The sequence below is a fragment of the Moschus berezovskii genome, chromosome 19, assembly GCF_049115385.1.
Source record: "Moschus berezovskii isolate FMDL1 chromosome 19, NW_MosBer_1.0, whole genome shotgun sequence".
Taxonomy (NCBI): Eukaryota; Metazoa; Chordata; class Mammalia; order Artiodactyla; family Moschidae; genus Moschus; species Moschus berezovskii.
The window spans coordinates 12,865,539-12,885,326 of record NC_142478.1 but is presented as its reverse complement, the minus strand read 5'-3'; the positions used below and the strand labels follow the sequence as shown (position 1 = coordinate 12,885,326).

The 19,788-nt window shown below is 43.9% G+C and overlaps 1 protein-coding gene across 2 annotated transcripts in view; it reads left to right on the top strand.

Annotated features, from left to right (window-relative positions):
* ARHGAP10 (Rho GTPase activating protein 10) overlaps nucleotides 1–19,788 on the top strand; it is a 389,578-nt gene that overhangs the window by 353,126 nt on the left and 16,664 nt on the right. For both annotated transcript variants that reach the window (XM_055405626.2, XM_055405628.2), the window contains one exon: nucleotides 7,967–8,126. In XM_055405626.2, the coding sequence (XP_055261601.1) occupies nucleotides 7,967–8,126 (160 nt within the window). The remainder of the gene's footprint in view (nucleotides 1–7,966; nucleotides 8,127–19,788) is intronic.

Below are 19,788 nucleotides of genomic sequence, written 5' to 3'. Positions count from 1 at the left end.
AATGGCATTGAAACACGTATGTTGTCATATGTGAAATGAATCACTAGTTCAGGGTCAATGCATGTTATAGGATGCTCGGGGCTGGCATGCGGGGATGACCCAGAGGGAGGATAAAGGGAGGAGGGAGGTGGGAGGGGGGTTCAGGAGGGGGAACTTATGTAAACCCAGGGCAAATTCATATCAATGTATGGCAAAACCAACCAATATAATATTGTAAAATAATTTGCCTCCAATAAAATATAATTACCTAAAAAAAAAAAAAGAGTGTTATTGCTATAGTTTTTTATGTGCCAAATTTTGGGTGTTTGTATGTCTAATATGTTTATTATGCCCTCACATTTGAATGGCAGTTTGAGTATACAGTTGTATGCTCAAAATTCTCCTTCAGTACTTAAAAAAATATTGTTGTGAATTCAGTTTTACTCTTGAGAACTCTGATGTCATTCTGGGTCTTTTTAAAAAATATCTTCCCTGTCAGGATGCTTTTTATTTTCTTTTTGGTATTTGATATTCTCAGATTCCTCAATAATGTATCTTATGAGCACCATTTTCTTTATTTCCATGTTTGGTACTCTGAGTCCTTTATTAAATAGATTGAAGTCTTTCGAGGTCTTTCAGATTCTTTAATTTTGCGGAATTGGTCATTATTTCTTTAAATATTTCTTCTTCTCAGTGTAGTTCTTTTTTTGGGATCTGAATGTTGGCAATTTCACTTCTCTTTTATGTTACAGATCTCTAAAGTGATGAATTTTTGTTGAGTTTACTATCCTAGTTTTCTTTGTGTTCTTAGAATTTGTAGATATAAGTCCATTGTGAAGGAGGGTTTTGTGTGTGTACCTGTGCTTAGGTTGGTTTGGAGTCTCCTTCTCTTCCTTCTTTCTTTTTTTTCTATTCCGTCTCTGGATTTGCCTTTATCAGGTTCACCGAGTTGAACCAGGTGCTTTGGTTTCGAACCAGCTGTTACTCCCGTACATAACTCTCATTCCGGGGAGGGGAGCAGACAAGCTTATTAAATCCATTTCATAGGCAATTAGGGCACTTAATCATAGATTTTTGGCCTTCATTTAGTGGTGTCTCCCATCCCCTAATTCCACAATGGGGACCCTGGTTCTACCCCTGAATCATGCCTGGTGTATTGTAAGTATATTGGTCTAAGGACACCACAAGATTGAAACGTCTGCTGGTTCTGCTGGTTTTGATGAGTCCTGGAGTCCGTAGACTTCTGGCTTGAGCTCCCACTGACTTCTGAAACTATTTTCTTTTTAATTCTATTTCACAGAAATGTGAAGCAACTTTTCAAGTACAAGTTTATTTTTAAAAAATAAAAAATAAATCATTTCAGTTTTGTTGTTTTGGGTATATGTGAGAAAAAATGTGGGTTTCCTTTTAAAATTTCATTGTCTTCTTGACTGAAAATTTCCTGACTGATCTTTATTGTTAAAGTGTTACTGTTGCTATAAGTATAGTTACTGTTGCTATAAGTACAGTTATTTGTTCTCAATAAATCTTTCTTTGATTCTAGTGACTAGCTGCTTGATATTTAGGAGCATCTAAGTTTATTCTGATCTGTATTATATAAGTGTTAACTCTGTTGTTGTAAGTTCTCAATAAATCTTTCTTTGGTTCTCGTGACTAGCTGCTTGATATTTAGGAACATCTACATTACTTTGCCAACAAAGATCCATCTAGTCAAGGCTATGGTTTTTCTAGTGGTCATGTATGGATGTGAGAGTTGGACTGTGAAGAAAGCTGATCGCCGAAGAATTGATGCTTTTGAACTGTGGTGCTGGAGAAGACTCTTGAGAGTCCCTTGGACTGCAAGGAGATCCAACCAGTCCATCCTAAAGGAGATCAATCCTGGGTGTTCATTGGAAGGACTGATGCTAAAGCTGAAGCTCCAATACTTTGGCCACCTCATGCGACGAGTTGACTCACTGGAAAAGACTCTGATCCTGGGAGGGATTGGGGGCAGGAGGAGAAGGGGACGACCGAGAATGAGATGGCTGGATGGCATCACCGACTCTGTGGACATGAGTTTGAGTGAACTCTGGGAGTTGGTGATGGACAGGGAGGCCTGGCGTGCTGTGATTTATGGGGTCGCGGAGAGTCGGACACGACTGAGTGACTGAACTGAACTGAAGTTTATTCTGATCTGATGGAAGGGGTGTTTGTGTGCCAGGGGAACTACAGAGGGATTCTGCTGTTGTCTTCCAGTTAATCAAACGTGTAACTGTGGGGTCTGTCAAGAGTTAAGTTCAACGAATGCATTAGCTCTTTTTTTTTTTTGCTTTCTTTTTTTCCTCTTTTCTGTCCATTTTCCTTTTCTTTCTTTCTTCTGCTAATTCATCAGCCAAGATGTTTGAGAGCGGGGGCATAGACCAGCCTTACTAGTGCAGATAGCCTGTCTCTGAGAAATAGCAGAAACCTTCTACAGTTTCAGCTCATGCCGAAACATTCTAGGCTAAGTAGAAAACAGCTGGAAAGGGATTCAAAGGGAACCATCTCTGACTTCTTAACAATTAGGAAGTCTATTTGAGAGGCGGACAAAGTAGAAATCAATGAAATGGGAAGGATAACTCTGAGCCTCATTCCCTCCAACAGTGCAACAGCAGTTCTGGTTAAGTGCAGTTAGCAGAAGATGAGTGGAGAGTGTCACCTTGTCATCATCAGAACAAGAAAGTTCCACTGACTGGAGTAAAAGTTGATCAGTATATTAAAATATAGGAGATAAACATCCTCTGTGTTGTTAACTGTGGTAGAATTATAGAGCTCTTCTTCTCTCGTCCTGCTCAGTTCTCTGCCAGTCATTGAAGATTGTTTTAGTCACTCATGAGAACAAAGCACTTAGGCACATGCTCAGGGTCGTAAAGAAATCAGAATAAGTAATGAATCTATTGGATTGGCCAAAAAGTTTGATCGAGTTTTTCCAGAAGCTGTAACGGAAAAACTCAAATGAACTTTTTGGCCATCCCAGTAGCTGTCATGAAAGGCATGTCCTCGTGAATATTTTTTTTGGTCCATTTTTAAATGTGAGTCTCTGTCTGGGGGAAGTCCTAAATACTTACAGCACTTCTGTCTCTTTATCAGAATGACGGCAATCACCACCACCACCACCAATAAGGAGAAGCCTGCTCCTTACACTAAAGTTCCTCCAGGGTTCTCTTCCATTTTTACATCTTCTCCTTTGCTCTGTCCATCCAGTGCCATGACTTCAACTCTACCCACATGCCTCTCACATCAATGAAACTGTCCCAGACTTCTCTCCAGGGCTCTGGAGCTGTTTAACCAGATCCCCTGGATCTGTTACTAATTCCTCAAACCTAACATGTCCACGACTGGTTTTATTTATGTCCCACACCCCACCCACTTTCTCCTTGTGTTTCATTCCCTATTTCAACTGATAATTCTGCATTCCCCCAGTTATCTCAGGCAAGAACTTGAGGGTAGTGTGCCTTGTACAGTATGTCCTTTACACGTGAATGAGTTGTGTTCCGAGAACACACCTGTAAGTCCAACAAAGTTAGCCTAGGGACTCAACCAACACAATCGGCTGTATAGTACAGTGATGCAATAGGTTTATCACGTCTTTCACACAAATAACACATTAAAAAATAAACACAAAAAATGAACAAATACTATTAGAATGAATTTGTTTCACTTTTTAACCTGGCTATTAGAAAATTTCAAATTATAATTTAATTAAAAAAAAATAAAATAAACACAAAAAATGAAGCATTTTTAATCTTACAGCAGAGTACCTTGAAAAGTACAGCAGTACCGTACAACTGCTGGCATACAGGGGCTGGCATCAAGAAGAGTTACTGACTAGAGGAGGGAGTGGAGGTGGGAGGTGGTAGAGCTGAAGGACTGTCAGCAATAAGAGACGGGGGGCAAGCTGCAGTCTCACTCATGCCTGACGCTGACGGAACTCACATTTGCATCTTGGAAAATTCACAGCTTGAAGGGTCGTATGTCCGGGACTTAGTGTATGTAAGCAGAACTTCAGCAAATTGAAGAAAGAGGGTGACTGATGTCCGTGGCTTCAAAGGGGAGAGGCCAAGCCTCAGAAACTGTGTGCAGATTTTATAGCAGGACTACTTTGAGGTTTGTAGGTTTTTTCCTTGTTAATTCCTGGAGGTATCGGTTTTGCAACATCATGATCTCTTCTCTGGCGGTGAGTCCGCAGTGAGTATTTCCTGAAGCCTCCTGATTTGCCTGGCACTGCCTTGTGTTCTGTAAGGGTTACCAAGATGAGAGGTGGTCTCCACCCTCAGAAGATGTAGAACAGTGGCGGGGAGCTAAACTCAGGCCGTGGAAGCATTGACAGTGCAGTGTAAACTTGACTGCTGCTTGCTGTTGTGAGAGAGGAGAGAACAGGCAGAAAATGGGGTTGGCAAGAGCTTATGGAGAAGGTGGGGATTAGGCCGGGGATTGTGAGGAAGTCATTCTCTCTTCCAGATGCTGGTGGTTACTGCCTTTCTCATCCTGGAGTCTGTTGCTGATGAAAGCCCTTCAGCACCATTCTTGTTCGCGTACCCAGCTCAGCCTTGTTGCTTGTAGGCGACATGTCTGTCTGGAGACGCCTGTTGACAGGTGGCACCTGAACAGAGAGGTTGTGTGACACTCTGAAGAAATGTGAGGTAAAAAATGATGAAGGTGTCTGACTTTAGTTCTCACGTACAGTGAGCTTCACAGGATTTAGTCTTTATTCCCGATGTTGTCAAGCGTAGAATTTTTTAAGGCTTTATTATTTTCCTCCTGTTAATAGTTACAAAGAAGTCATTTGGTGTTGGTAAACTAAAGCTTTAGAATATTTAACTTTTCATGCCTGATATTAATATTTCCTCAAATTCAGTGATTCTTAAGTAGAAAAGCTCTTTCCTAAACAGTGAGAGAGAAGGGAATTTTGAGGGAGCTGTTTGATCAGTTTGTGTACACCTATGCCCTTGTGTCAATATTTTTTTTTTCACTTGAGGGTTCAGATTGCCACCATTTGGCAGGAAGGAAGGGAGAAATTCTCTTACTGGCGTGTGATTTAATACACTGAGTGACAGTTTGTGCTGTGTCAGTCTGCTTGGGGACAGAATCAGAGGGGCTGGCGATGAGCTAGTGTCTGTGGGTGTGAGAATGTTTCAGGCAGGTACCTTTTTAAAGGAACTTGAGACCTTGGGCTCCACTTCCTCAAGCTACTTCTCAATGTCATCTTTCTCCTTGTAGGAGTGAGGCAGGGAGTAATAGGCCCGCTTGCTACTTTTGCTGGGTCAGGCCCTGGCCTGGAGACAGAGAGCAGAGGGCCAGCGTCCAGCCTCCTGCCGCCAGGAAGCTGCTGGCGTGCGACCCACTGTGGAGGTTACCCTGTCCTACTGCAGAACTGGTCCCCATTTGCACCTTCTAGCCCAACCCCGAATTGGCAGCTGTCATGCCAGAAAACATTTCAGAGTTTGCTTTAGACTCTGCTGCGGTTACACAAGAGGCCGTCCTAGTTTTAAAGGGAGTGGTTGCCCAGGATGACTGAGCGTTACCCAAAAAGGCCCGGGGAAAGCTGGAGCTCCAGGTCTCATTCGCAGAGAACTGGATGGATGGAGCTCTCTGGGCACAGAGGGAGAAGCAGCCTTTGCTGCAGAGTGGACTGTATCCCAGAACGAAAATAAACCCAAAGGAAATCACAGAAATCTAACAGTGGGTTTCGGTTCATTTGTCTGAAAATGAGCCCTTCTCTTCGGGGCTGAATTATCCCAATTAGCTGAATGTGTTTGTGGTGAAGGGCTTTAGGAAAAGGAAGTTCACTGGAAGAGGAAGCATATGGTATTCTGTTTTTTTTAAAAAAATTTATTGGAGTATAGTTGCTTTACATTGTTGTGTTAGTTTCTGCTGTACAGCAGAGCCAGAAGCTGTGCATGTATCCCCTCCCTCTTTTTTTGGATTTCCTTCCCGTTTAGGTCATCGCAGAGTGTTGAGTAGGGTTCCCTGGGCTGTGCAGTAGGTTCTCCTTAATTATCTCTTTTATACACAGTATCGGCGATGTATATAGATCTCCCAGCTCATCCCACCGCCCTCCCCTCGCCATCCATATGCTTGGTGTCTCTGTCCACGCAGTATTCTGGGCTGTGTGTCTGTGAATGGGGAGAGAGAACAAGGCTTTTATAGACTTTGCTCAGGGAGAAGCCCTGCCCACAGAGGGCACGTTCACCTCTTGCTCATTATATCTCCTTCCCCAACCATGCATTTAAGAAAGAAGAAAGCTCAGAAGACTCTCCCTCACTGGCGTCTTCGGCACAGGACCATGCCTCCCCCTCAGTGCCTCCTTAAGGGATCCCTTCTTCCAACCATTACCGTCTCTAATTCCTTCTTGCCTGAATTCTGCTTTTCCAGATCTTCGCTCCTCAGATCCTTTTAGCCTTCGTTGTAAGCTGGGTCAGAGTTAAGTAAAAATTTTTTCCACAGTCAGTTTTCAAGATTAGTATTTTGGGAGTGAGCCTAATCAGAGGCCAGGGATTTCGCTTGTGCTCCATGATGAGTAGAGCTGAAGTCTGTCTAAGATGCTTTTCTGAGAGTGGGTTCCTGGCGTTCATATATCCTCTATTTCTGGGACTTAGGCGTGGGGAAGAAGGAAGCTCTAATCAGCTGGAAGCTGTTTGTGGCTAGGGTGTGACCTTCCGCGTTGTGTGTCATCTGCTGCCATGGCAGTTTGCTGAGCAGCTCTCGTGACCCATTATTTATAAAAATCAAGGCCAAGTCATTGCCATCTTAACAGAAAGTTGCTGCCTCTGGAAGACAGCCCTGAGCGGTTCCGATTTAATAGGGTCCGTGACTTTGGCCGACGGGGCCAAGCTGTGGTGTGGGCTGACGGTACCATGGGAGTGAGGAGACCAGTGAGAGACGGAAGCTCTTCTGAGCTCCTGCCCACCTTCTGCATTTTCCACCCACGCTCATAATAACAAATGATACCAGACATGTTTCACCAAATGGTGCTCTCTGAGCGAATAAATCATGGAACCCATTTAAGAAACACTTCTTCTGTTTGAGTGTAAGTTCATCTCCAGGGGCTTCCCTGGTCTGGTGGTCGAGTGGTTAGGAATCTGCCTGCCAAAGCAGAAGATATAGGCTTGATCCCTGGTCCGGAGGGTCCCGTGTTCCGCAGAGCCACTGAGCCTGAGCATCATGTCTCTTGAGCCTGTGCTCCAGAGCCCACGCGCTGCAACTGCTGAAGCAGCTGGAGCCAGAGCTTCATCGCCAGAGAGGCCGCCTCAGCGAGGAGCCGGTAAATGAAGAGGCCCTCCGCTTTCTGCAGCTCCAGAAAGCCTCTGTGTAGCAACAGACTCAGTGCAGCCAAATAATCCTAAAAAAGTCCCCCCCTGCAGTCACTGCCTGGGCCTAGTTCTTGTAGAGCATCCTCATGTTCACCAGGAAATGGAAGTTTCTCCTTGTCCACAGTTTAATCAGTTGGGCTGTTAAATTGTCATCTGAGATTTCAGCTCAGAAAACAAGGTCCCTTACGAGTTGTTGAATTTATGTGGTAGGTGGCAATTGGCAGTAGCTTGAAGAGTCATCATGTGGCTGGAAAGAAAGGCTGGACCCGGCAGGGCTGGTGCACCGCTCTGGACTGCTGTTGAGGTTATTGCTGATTTATGACTGTGCTCCTTAGAGACCAGGAAGCCATCGTGGCCGCCATTAAGGCTTTCATCTTCCGTCTTGATTTGATTTTGATTATTGCTTTTTTTTTTCTTGTGGGGAAAACACTCCTCATTTTGTATTATCCATGGTTTATATTAAGCATCTTTGATTTAAAAAAAAAAGCAAAATCCATGAAGACAGGGCACCAAAATACTCTCAGACTGCATTGTAAATGTAATTTTGGATATAATTGGATCGACTCATCAAGTGAGGCCATGTAGTTATTAGTGGAGTTGTTTTTTTTCTCCTCTGAGCATTTGTTTGAAAGTTAATGCCTTTTTCTCCTCCATAGGTGACCGTCCCAGTCTTCCTAAGGAGGACACCCCTCCCAGCAGCCTGGACTCACTTTCCTCTCCGTCTCCCACGACTGCCACTGCCCTTGGGCCCCCTGGACCAGACAGGAACCACCTGCTTACAGATGGGGGCAGCTTTGGGGACTGGGCGTCCACTGCGTAAGTGGCTGTGCTATTCTGTTTGTTGCTGAGGGGAGAGGGAGGTGATTTTTATTCTGAAGTTTTATGTGCCAGGTCAGTCCTATAGCTGTAGACCTCAGGACTCTTGTGCTCTTAATCTGTGGGGATGCCAAAGAGAAGAGGGTCTGTGTGCTCCCAGTATGGAAGGGGTGGGTGGATGCTATTTCAAGTCTGTTCTAAGTTCGGTTTGTGGAGGTTTGGGGTTGCACAAAGGAAGTTGGTTACTGTGCTGCTCGGGAGGTTTTCTCATTAGCTACCACAAACTTTTAGAAAGATGAAAATGCTTGCCTTGTGATCAGTAGACGTGTAAGTTTTCTATAGGATGATATCTTAATGATAAGGAATTTTTATGAGCTTCATGCTAATGTCTTATTCTGTTTACTCTGTCTGATAATGTATATTTGACAATTGATGGATGAAATATCTGATTTTGTCTTCTCAGTTTGGTTTAGTGCTAGGCATATGCAGATACTCATGTGTATTAGGGCAAATAATTCCAATACAAACAAAATACCATGCATGGACCTGGTTTAACTACTTGAGGGTGTGTCTTTTTCTGCTTCCTGAAGTTATGGAGTAAACGCAGATCGATAGTGGTGTGAAACATCAGATTTCAAACAAATGCTCAGAGAAGGGAAAATAAAACATCTCCACTAATAATTACATGACAATCAAATGACATCTAAAAATACATCTGTAATTTAACCTGAGAGTATCTGGGTGTCCTGCCTTTAAAGTGAAAAAAAAAAAAAAATCAAAGTTGCTTAAAATAAGTCATAGATAATGATGTCATTTGACCCTAGCTGCGCATTCTTGGGACTTTAAATGGAATTGAAAACTGTTCCTTGCAGTACTTGGCTTTTTATAGTTACTGCTGGATTCACATGAAATCATTATGAACTTATTAAGTATTAAAAGAGGCAGGGAAAAATCTGGTATGTTATCCTAAAATTTGGGGGGTGACCCAAAGACTTTGCAAAATCTATCTGAAAATCCAAGTGGAATTCAAAATATGGGTACATGTTCTCCAGAGGAGTTTCTTCCCCCCAAGATTGTCACATATATATATTTAAATGCTGAAGACTGTATTGTGGATTTAAATTACATGTTACTCAAATGGGCCTATCACTTTTACTATTCTTTTTTAAAAGTAAGAATAATTTTTCACTTTTGTGCTACAAGCAAAAGTGACAGTGGCTACATAGGAACCCAGAATCTGTAATGCAGGGCACTCTAGCGGTGGAACTTGGGGTGTATTAGCGTGTGTGTGTGTGTCTGTTTTAAAGCACAGACCAAGCCTCCAATCTTGTCAGTAACTGTCCCAGTCGGTGGACAGCAGTTTAGTCAGTTCTTCCATGGTGATTCTGTGGAGAAGTGGCATTCTGAGCCACGATGCAGCCAGTGCTCAATTCATAGCACATCCACTGCTGAAACATGGAAAGCTTGATATATTTGGTTGTCAATCAAATGTGGAGTGAATCCCCTGAGCTTCTTATTCATACAGATTAAAAAAAAAAACCAAACTTTAGTCTTTATTTATCTGCTTTATGTCTCAGGCCAGGCCATGCTCAGCATGTGGGATCTTAGTTCCCCAACCTTTGCTCCAAGCATAAGGAGCACAGTCTTAACCCCTGGACCACCAGGGACGACCCCATACACGTCTTAAAATGTCACAGAAAGTACTCCAACCTTGAGAGGCCCAAAAAGAACAGGGCAAAGTAAGTAGTTGAATCCGTCTGGAAAGGAGATTTTTGTTATAATGGACACTTCCTGCTATTTGAGAAACTTGATCTTTTCCCCTGGGCGCTGGACGAAACTCATCTGTCTCTTACGTAGGTAGAATGTTTCCTGTGTATCTTTTAAAGGATTTACTTGTAAGCATGTTTCAGTCTAGATTTCTCACTAAGCTGGGGAGTGTTTCTCATACTTGAGCCCAATGAGGATCCTCTGCAGGACTTGTGAAGCCCACAGTGCTGGACCCCCTGCCCCGACCCAAGAGTGATGCTTAGGGTTAGAGGGGAGCCGGAAAATGTGTATTTCTAATGTATTTCCTGATGATGTTGGCAAACCCTGATATACTCTCCTGCCTGCCCCTCCCCCCATGGTTCCAGGCACATGCTGATGTACATCTCTGAGAATTACAGTTAAGAGAAGTGATGGTGCATAGTGCTTCCTTTTTTTTTTTTTCTTTTCTTTTCTCTTCCTAGGATTGGTGCTCACTGCAAATGTTGATTCCCTCTGCCTGAAATGTCTCCCTTCCTTTTTGCTCAAGACAATCCTGACCTGTCTTCAGGGTGTAATTTAGTTTTCACTTTTGGGAAGCCTTCTCGAGTATTCTGATCTACTGGAGGATTCAGAATTATACCTTTCTCTGTCTGTGCCCAATACTTGATGTTAGGAAATGATTCCCTAGTTAATGTTGTTGTTGTTCAGTTGCTACGTCTTGTCCGACTCTTTGTGATACCATGGACGTCATGCACACCAGGCTCTTCTACCCTCCACTGTCTTCCAGAGTTTGCTCAGATTCATGTCCATTTCTCCTTTTGCCTTCAGTCTTTCCAGCATCAGGATCTTTTCCAGTGAGTCAGTTTTTCGAATCAGGTGGCCAAGTATTGAGCTTCAGCTTCAGCAACAGTACTTCCAAAAAATATTCAGGGTTTATTTCCTTAAGAATTGATTGGTTTGATCTCCTTGCAGTTCAAGGGACTCTCCAGGGTCTTCTCCAGCACCACAGTTCAAAAGCATCAGTTCTTTAGTTCTCTGCCTTCTTTATGGTCCTTCTCTCACATCCATACATGACTACTGGAAAAACCATAGCTTTGACTATGTCGATCTTTGTTGGCAAAGTGATATCTCTACTTTTAAATACGCTGTCTATGTTTGTCATAGCCTTCCTTCCAAGGAGCAAGTGTCTTTTTATTTCATGGCTGCAGTCCCCATCAGCAGTGATTTTGGAGCCTAAGAAAATACAGTCTGTCACTGCTTCCACTTTTCTTCCACCTATTTACCATGAAGTGATGGTACCAGATGCCATGACCTTAGTTTTTTTGAATGTTGAGTATTAAGCCAGCTTTTTCACTTTCCGCTTCCACCCTTATCAAGAGGCTCCTAAGTTCCTCTTCACTTTCTGCCATTAGAGTGGTTTCTGCCATTTTGCATTATGTACTCTGCATGGAAGTTAAATAAACAGTGTGACAATACACAGCCTTGTCATACTCCTTTTCCAGTTTTGAACCAGTCAATTCTTCCATGTCCAGTTCAGACTGTAGCTTCTTGACCTGCATACGGGTTTCTCAGGAGGCAGGTAAGGTGGTCTGGTATTCCCACCTCTTTAAGAATTTTCCATAGTTTGTTTTGATCCACATAGTCAAAGGCTTTTGCACAGTCAATGAAGCAGAAGTAGATACTTTTCTGAAATTCCCTTGCTTTCTCTGTGATCTGGTGGATGTTGGCAGTTTGATCTCTGGTTCCTCTGCCTTTTCATGAACTGAATTTCTCGGTTTATGTACTGTTGAAGCCTAGCTTGAAGAATTTTGAGCATTACCTTGCTGGCATGTGAAATGAGGGCAATTGTGTGGAAGTTTGAACATTCTTTGGTATTGCCCTTCTTTGGGATTGGAATGAAAACTGACCTTTTCCAGTCTTATGACCACTGCTGAGTTTTCCAAATTTGCTGGCATATTGAGTGCAGCATTGTCTTTTAGGATTTGAAATATAGCTCAGCTAGAATTCCGTCACCTCCACTAGCTTTATTCATAGTAATGCTTCCTGAGACCCACTTGACTTTGCACTCCACGATATCCAGCTCTAGGTGAGTGACCACATCATTGTGGTTAGCTGGGTCATAAGAGTGCTATTGTACAGTTCTTCAGTGTATTCTTGTCACCTCTTCTGTTGGATCCTCACCATTTCTGTCCTTCGTCATGCCCATCCTTGTGTGAAGTGTTCCCTTGGTATGTCCCCAGTTAACCCTGAACTCTCCTTCTTGTCTGATGGTAGAGTGTGTGTGTGTCTGCATCAGTGTCTCCATCTGCCTGCCTGCTCACTGTCTCCCTCAGTTCCAGCTGCTGTAACAAAACTGCTTTGATTGAGTGGCTCTATGAACAGCAGGAGCTTAATTCCCACGGTTTTGGAGACTGGAAGTCCAAGTTCAGGGTATCAGCCTGGCTGGGTCCCAGTGGGAGACTGCTTCCGGTGAGCAGGCTGCTCACTTATCTTGTATACACATGTGATGGAGAGCAGAGAACAGAAACGGGTTCTCATGGATCTTAGAGGGACACTAATCCCTTTTGTGAGGACTCTACTCTCATCTCATCCTAATTTCCTCCTAAAGGCCCCAACTCCTAATGCCATCTCATTTTAGGCAGTAGGGTTTCAACATGTAAATTCTGAGGGGACACAAACATCAGGTTCATAATACTATCCAATCTTTCCCTCACTCCAAGGTCAATCATAAAATTCTTGATAGTAGAAATTGGGTCTTAGGACTTTTTAGTGATATTGCGTGTATGTGCTTGCTTGTGTCTGACTCTTGACACTCCATTGGACTGCCCACAAGGAGCTAACATCCATGGGATTTTTCAGGCAAGGATACTGGAATGGGTAGCCATTCCCTACTCCAGGGGATCTTCCTGGCCCAGGGATCAAACCCAGGTCTCCTGCATTGCAAGCAGATTCTTTACTGTCTGAGCCACCAGGGAAGCCCGAGTGATATTGAGATAGTTATTAATAGATATTTTATTTTCCATTTTAATTACTTCATATTTATAAAAATGCTTTTCTTGTGTCAGTCTCATTTCTTTCTTTATATCATAGAATGTCTCTCAGGCAGCTATGTTTGATTTGGTTTCCATCCTCTTTCTTCCTTATAAAGGTTTAAAACTCTTCCTCTGGGAATTCAGCAGAATTCATCTCACCATTTTCTCTTTGTGTAGCATTTTTCTTCATTTTCTTAGCATTTATAAATTTAGTTTTCGAATATATGTGCTTTCCTTTTTGTTTCTTTAAAAATAATTACCTGCCTACACTAGCTGTACAGTATTGGTTACAGTAGGATCTGAGTAAATTTGATGACTAAGATCCCTTTTAATAAAACCAAAGCTGTTGTGGGGCGATTAAAACTCTACTCAGAGCCTGACAGAAGAGACTCTCACCCTGGGCTGCCTGGTTTTAATCTAGAGTGGTGACTCTGTTTCAAAAGTTACACTCGCCTTATCTGAGGTCTTGTAAAATGAAGCCCAAATGTATGTGGTTCACATGGGACCCCAGTGGCTCTATTGTAGAGAAATGCCGTGACCCTCGCCAGCAGAAAGCAGCTTTACACAGGAAAACCTGCAGTGGCTGATATTCTGGTACAGGCAGTATGTAAATACAGCTGTAGCCTCTGACAGGTAGAAGACAACCCAGCAGAATTAGATGTCTTGGATTTCTGCTGATGGGTGTGAATGGTGGGCCGTATTCATCGCAGCCCATCAGCCTGGAGCTGTGACTTACCTGTGCAGTCAGTAAGGTGATGGGCGACCTCATTGCCGGTGAAGAATCGCATGCGCAGTCTCCTTGGAGACGTTACTCACAGGCCAAGGTATTTCAAATGTTCCGAAGTCATTTTTTCCCCAATAAAGTAGTTTTCTCTTCAGTTTTTAATGATGGAGCGGGTCTTTGACAAGTAATTGTTTTTTAGGTTCCCTGCTGCAATTGAGAATCTCTTGTCAGAAATGCCAGGCATTGCTCTCTGCTTCCTTTACAGATGTCCAATGAAAAGGAGCGCCTCCTGCCCGGACGTGCCCACATTCAAGATGGCAGTGTCCATTGGTGGCCGCATTGGGATGATGTGGGGAATTAGCAGTGTACACAGTTGCCACGGTAGTTACTGCAGGCAACGTTCTCAGGGGACCTTGGTTCTCTTTGGCCAGTGAGTTCTGGGTCTGAGGATTGGCTCAGGTCTGTATGCTAAATACGGGATGGTGTTTCTTTTAGGCAGCTTTCTATTAGGCAGCTAATCTCAGCCCTCAACTCAGTCATTCTTGGTCTGTTAATTATGATACTAAGCAACACTCTTTGTTGGCTGTCCATCTGCCTTGCCTCTAGAAACACCGTGATTTCTTCGACATTTCCAGAAGCCCCCTCACAGTCAGAATTTCCTGCTTCCATTCTGACATTGTTAGGAGTTTAAAAATTTAGCTCTTGCCTCTGCCTCCCTGTCACCTGTCCCCCCAGCTTTCCGGAACCCTATTACCCTTGTTACTGCTGTGATAGTATCTCCTAGGTCAGCCCCCACTACGAAGGACAGGCATAGTGCGGTTAATTCTCTGCCCAGTTGCTCACTTATTGTTGCCTCATATACACTTTCCTTTAGGAAGTAGTTACCTGGGCTTTTTTCCCGCAGTTTTGTTTTATACCAACGTGCCCAGTTCTCCGTGCTTTTTCATGTCTCCCTGTACAGTCAGTGTGGTGGTTCTGGCATCAGGGCTTCATTTAACGGGGACCATAACTTTTTTAGAATGACTTTATTGATATATAATTCACCCATTGAAAAGAATTGATTGTGACATCGTCACAGAGAGGTGTGACCATAGCCACAATCAATTTTGAAAGATTTTCATCACCGAAAGGCAAAGCTGAAGCTCCAATAGTTTGGCCACCTGCTGTGGAGAGTCCATTCATTGGAAAAGACCCTGATGCTGGGAATGACTGAGGGCTGGAGGAGAAGGGGGCGACAGAGGATGAGATGGCTGGATGGCTCATTGATCACTGACTCAATGGACATGAGTTTGAGCAAGCTCCGGGAGATAGTGGAGGACAGGGAGGTCTGGCGTGCTGCATTCCATGGTTGCAAAGAGTCAGACATGAATGAACAATTGAACAAGAGCAAAGGCGTTTGTAGAACATTGTCATCCCCTGTACCCATTTATTCCTGTGTGGTCGGCCTCTGTTTCTCTTCAGCATTCCCCTCATCTGTAAATCTACTTTTTGCCTAAATGGATTTGCTTATGAATCCTGTGAATAAAATCACACAACCCCCCCCCCCCAAAAAAAAAAGATGGCTGCATCATAGAATAACTTCATAAGTGGGGATGTTGATACCCCAAGGTATAACTCAGCCTGTGCTCTGGCAGGCTGGGAGGGCAGTCGATGCTTCTCTTCCTTCCACCCACTGTGAGGCTTGTTTTGGTTTGGTTTATCCTGAGCGTGGCAGTGTTCCTAGCACGTCTGTCCTCGGAGCTGCCTTGAACTGCATCAGAGGTTCGTGCCTCCCCAGACTTGGTGCTTGTTAGTGAAAGTCGTCATATGGTAGACTCCCATGCCCATTGCAGACTCTGTGTGCGCTCACTGGTGTCCATCTTTATTCTTGTCAATGAAATAACTTGCTTCCTTTAATGTGGGCCGACAAATAGAAGTTCCCCATAGACAGTTACGTGGCATTTGAAATTCCTTGACTTTTGGTTACTTGATTGCTTTTCAGGGAGTTGGTTTGCTGGGAGATAGCAAAATACCCTTATAATTGTATTTGTGCCTACCACAACAGTGATTTGTCTGAACCAGAAAAATAACCCTCTTAAACAGTTTTTAACTGGATTTGGTGCACTTGGGTGCTCGCTGGAAGTGATAAGGTGCTGTCACAGCAGACTTTGTTTCCACTGCTTCCCTTCCTCTCTCTCCCCTTCTCCCTCCTTCACCCCTGCAGGGGGGGCCTCTTCAACCCCATTTCCCTTGATTTTACTGCTCTCAACTTTGCCGGGGGCAGTCCGTTCACCCTAGAAGTTGATGTCTTTTATCTCTATTACGATGATTGTTTAGAAAAAAATTAGGGAATTTATCTTTTTTTTTTTTTAATGTAGACCATTTTTACAATCTTTATGAAATTTGTTACAGCATTACAGTATTGCTTCTGTGTTATGTTTTGGTTTTTTGGTCTTGAGGCATGTAGGAGCTTCGCTCCCTGACTGGGGATGGAACCCATACCCCTGGAAGGCAAAGTGCCAGCCACTGGGCCGCCGCGGAAGTCCTGGGAATTTACCTTTTAAACGTTCTCCCTCCCTCTCTCTTTCTTTCTTTGTTTATGCATATCTGTATTTTGTTAAACTTGACTAAGGTGAACACAAATGGCTTTTGTAACAAGGGGAGGAAACTGATGCAGATTTAATAAAGAGATCAAGAGAAGGTAGTCTTTAACGCCCCCAAATGAATTGCCCATCATAGGAATTTCTAGAATCTTTATTGGCTAATCAGGTGATCATATGCTTATAACGGGAGCACCTTGTCTTCTCCGCTAACCTGTAGGTGGGCCCTCGGCACAGAAAGTGGTGGGCCCCGTTGACCATGATCTCTCATAGAGCTAGTGCTGGGAGTGGCAGTGCAGGTGGGAGGACGAACCCGCCCCCCAGTGCTATGGGGACTGAACTGGAAGCCAGTGTCCCGTACCTAGTGAGCAGCGAAGTCTCTGGTGGGTTCAGAAGGATCAACGTGTCACATAGCCCATAAGGAAACAGGGCAGTGGGCAAGAGGAGAGAGCTGCCTTGCTGTGAGCCCCAGCAGTGCTGTGACGTCTGCTCAGAGGTTGAGCCCTTCTGGACCTGTGTGGTCTGGTGACCTAGAGGGCGAGGGGGCTTATGCTTCAGCAGGGACTGGTGGTGAGAGGCTACAGGGGAGGTTTGATGCAATAGGTCATCTCTTGCATTTCTCAGAATCAAAGATTGTAGAGCATTGACTCTCAAGGGCCACAGACCTTGTTATAGATTCTTTATAAATAAATACTTCATGTTGAGCCTCACATCAACCTGGTAAGGCAGAGATGTATTCTTTTAAAAAATACATGTATTTATGTATTTGGTTTCTCTGGGTCTTTATTGAGGCAAGTGGGATCTAGTTCCCTGACTAGGGATTGAACCCGGGCCCCTGCGTTGGGAGCAAGGAGTCTTAGCCACTGGACCACCAGGGAAGTCCCGATGTATTCATTTTTTTGAAAAAGTCTTTATTGAATTTGTTACAATATTGCTTCTGTTTTATGTTTTGTTTTATTTTTTGGCTTGGCTATGAGGCATTTGGGATATTTGCTTCCCAACCAATGATTGAACCTTCATCCCCTGCATTGGAAGGCAAAGTCTTAATCACCAGGGAAGTCCCGATATATTTATTTTTAGACATAGGGAAATGGAGGCACAAAGATGGTCGGAAACTTTCCCCAAGTCACATGACTAGTAAGGGGCAGAGGTTGTTTTTGACCCTGATCTGTCTGTCCCTGGGATCTGTGGTTCCCTTGGACTTGTTTTACTGTCAGTTTGGAGATTGTCTGTTTGCAGATGGGGCCACCATAGAATTGAAGCTTTCCTCTGATTCTGAGACCCAGTGAACTGACGGAGGGTGGCTGTCCGCTGGCCGCTGCCCTTGTTTTGAAGAGGGAGCACTGACCCAGTGTTAGGTCATGTGGCTGCGGTTTATAATTATCTGTGGGGAATAAACACTTGAATCTGAATTTCGGCCCATTCACCATCCAACACCTTTGGCTGAAATCTGGGAGTGGGGAGGGCATTTTCCCCCACCACACCCCACAGCAGAGCTGGGAGACTTGAAAATTTGATATTTTGCAACAGAGCAGCATCCGTAATCTTTTTATGAGTAATATGATAGCTGGTAAAGCTCTTGAAGCTAATCTCAGGGCCCACATTCTTGGCCTTCAACCATGAGTCTCTGCATGCTCACTGGTGGAGAGGGTGGGGTAATATAATAACTTTTGTCCTGTATATTTTGTTGGGTCTCTTCTCTAACTTGATACAGGAAGTATGCTGCCCTGACCTCCTAGCTTCCTCGCAGCCTTCCATACGTGTCCCTCGTGTGTGGCTCGGTGTTTCTGGTATTTGTACTGTGTACTTGGCACTTGTGTGTGGCCTGATTCATTTCTTCCTTTCCAGTGCTGTAACTACAGGTTCTGAAGTTCAGAGGTTTTATTTTCAAGCCGGATTGTTGGACATTCTTGTAACTTTAAAACCTCATAACGAAAAGTTGAGTTTCCAAAGTAAAGACACTTGTCTGAATTTTTATAGTACCTTCTCTACTGCTTAAGACTCAAAAAAAAATTGTCTTCTCATGAGTCTTATTTTGTTTTTCGTTTCATTTGATCAGTTTTTGTTGTAATTGGTCATTGGCTGTTCGTGGATTGGTTGGCTGTATCTCAGTATTGAAATGCAGGCAGGGCCTTGTGAGCTTTCTGTGAGTTGGAAGACTCTGGTGTAGACTGGTGAACCACTGACTTTTCTCCTTTATTTAACTTATCAAAGAATTCTTTTTTTCCTTTTTGAAAATTTTTTTAATTGGAGTATAATTGCTCTGCAGTACAGCAGTGTGAATCAGCTGTATGTATACAGGCTGATATACAGTTGATGGGCTACAGTCCATAGCATCACAAAGAGCTGGACACGACTGAAGCGACTCAGCCCGCAGACATACACCCTCTCCTTCATGATTGTCCCTCTCACCCCCACCCCTATTCCATCTCTCTAGGTCGTTACTGAGCACTGAGCTGAGCTCCCAAAGCACTCATTTTAGAGTCAGACAAGCCTAGCTTTGCATTCTTTTCCTGCCACTTAAAACCTTGGAGGCCTTATATAAATTACTGGAGCAAACTAAAACTTAGCGAGATTATCTGTGGAGGGGCAGTACAAGCACCTACCTCTCTGAATTGTGGTGAGGTTTCTAGGTGTCACATGAAAACAAGACCCCACTGCTCCCCTGGGAGCCCTGGGTGGCCACCTGCTTGCATTTTCCTTTCCTCTGAGAACCTAACTTGATAGGCTTAGTTGAACTTGACCCGACTTCCTGGCTCATCAGTTATATAACCTCCCTCTTAGATGGCTTAGGGAAAATGACCTCCCTAGTCCTGCAGGAGCCTTTGGCGTTGACCTGAAGTGTTGTTTCCAGCAGTTGCAGTAGTTATTCCAAGAGGACCCGGGGCTCCCTTCCTAACCTCGCTGTACAGAAACCTCCTCTGGAGAAACTTCTGAGAAAATGGCCTTTGGGTATTGTGTGACTAGGGCATGCGGTTCCCATGGGACCCAGTGAACTCTCTGAACTGTTCTGAGCAGTTTGGGAAGCTCACCCATCACGACAGGTAACCTGTAAAACAGCTTGGGGAGTAATCAGAGGATCTTCATAGCAGAGAAGTGATATGCCCCTTTCAAGCTGTGCTTGGGAGCCCCCCTGTTCTATATGTTCCACTCTCGTGTAGGGTGGCGGCTGTCTTCCACATACGAATTGAGCTTGTAGAAACATTCCTGTCAGTTGCCCTGCAGGACCACAACTCTGAGACCCCTCCAGCCCCGTAATTCTCTGAAATGCAGCTGCAACTCCTTTTCTGTTGAGCTAGCAAGCCTTGTCCCTGATTCCACAGATCATCTGGAAAGAAGAGAAATGAGATTCAAGGAACACTTTGAGCAAAAGATTGGTTAGAGTTAATTACTCTCAGATAGTTCTTCGAGTTACCACTCTCAGATATTTCTTTTATAGTGAAACCGAAGTAAATGATCCTCCTGGGAGTGAACTTCGTAAGATACTGGCTGACTCAATGGTGATGTCCTTTCTTATCAAGGGAGGAAATCAGCCTTAGCATCCTGCAGGGTGGGGACTGAGTGTTCAGAGTGGTCGTGTC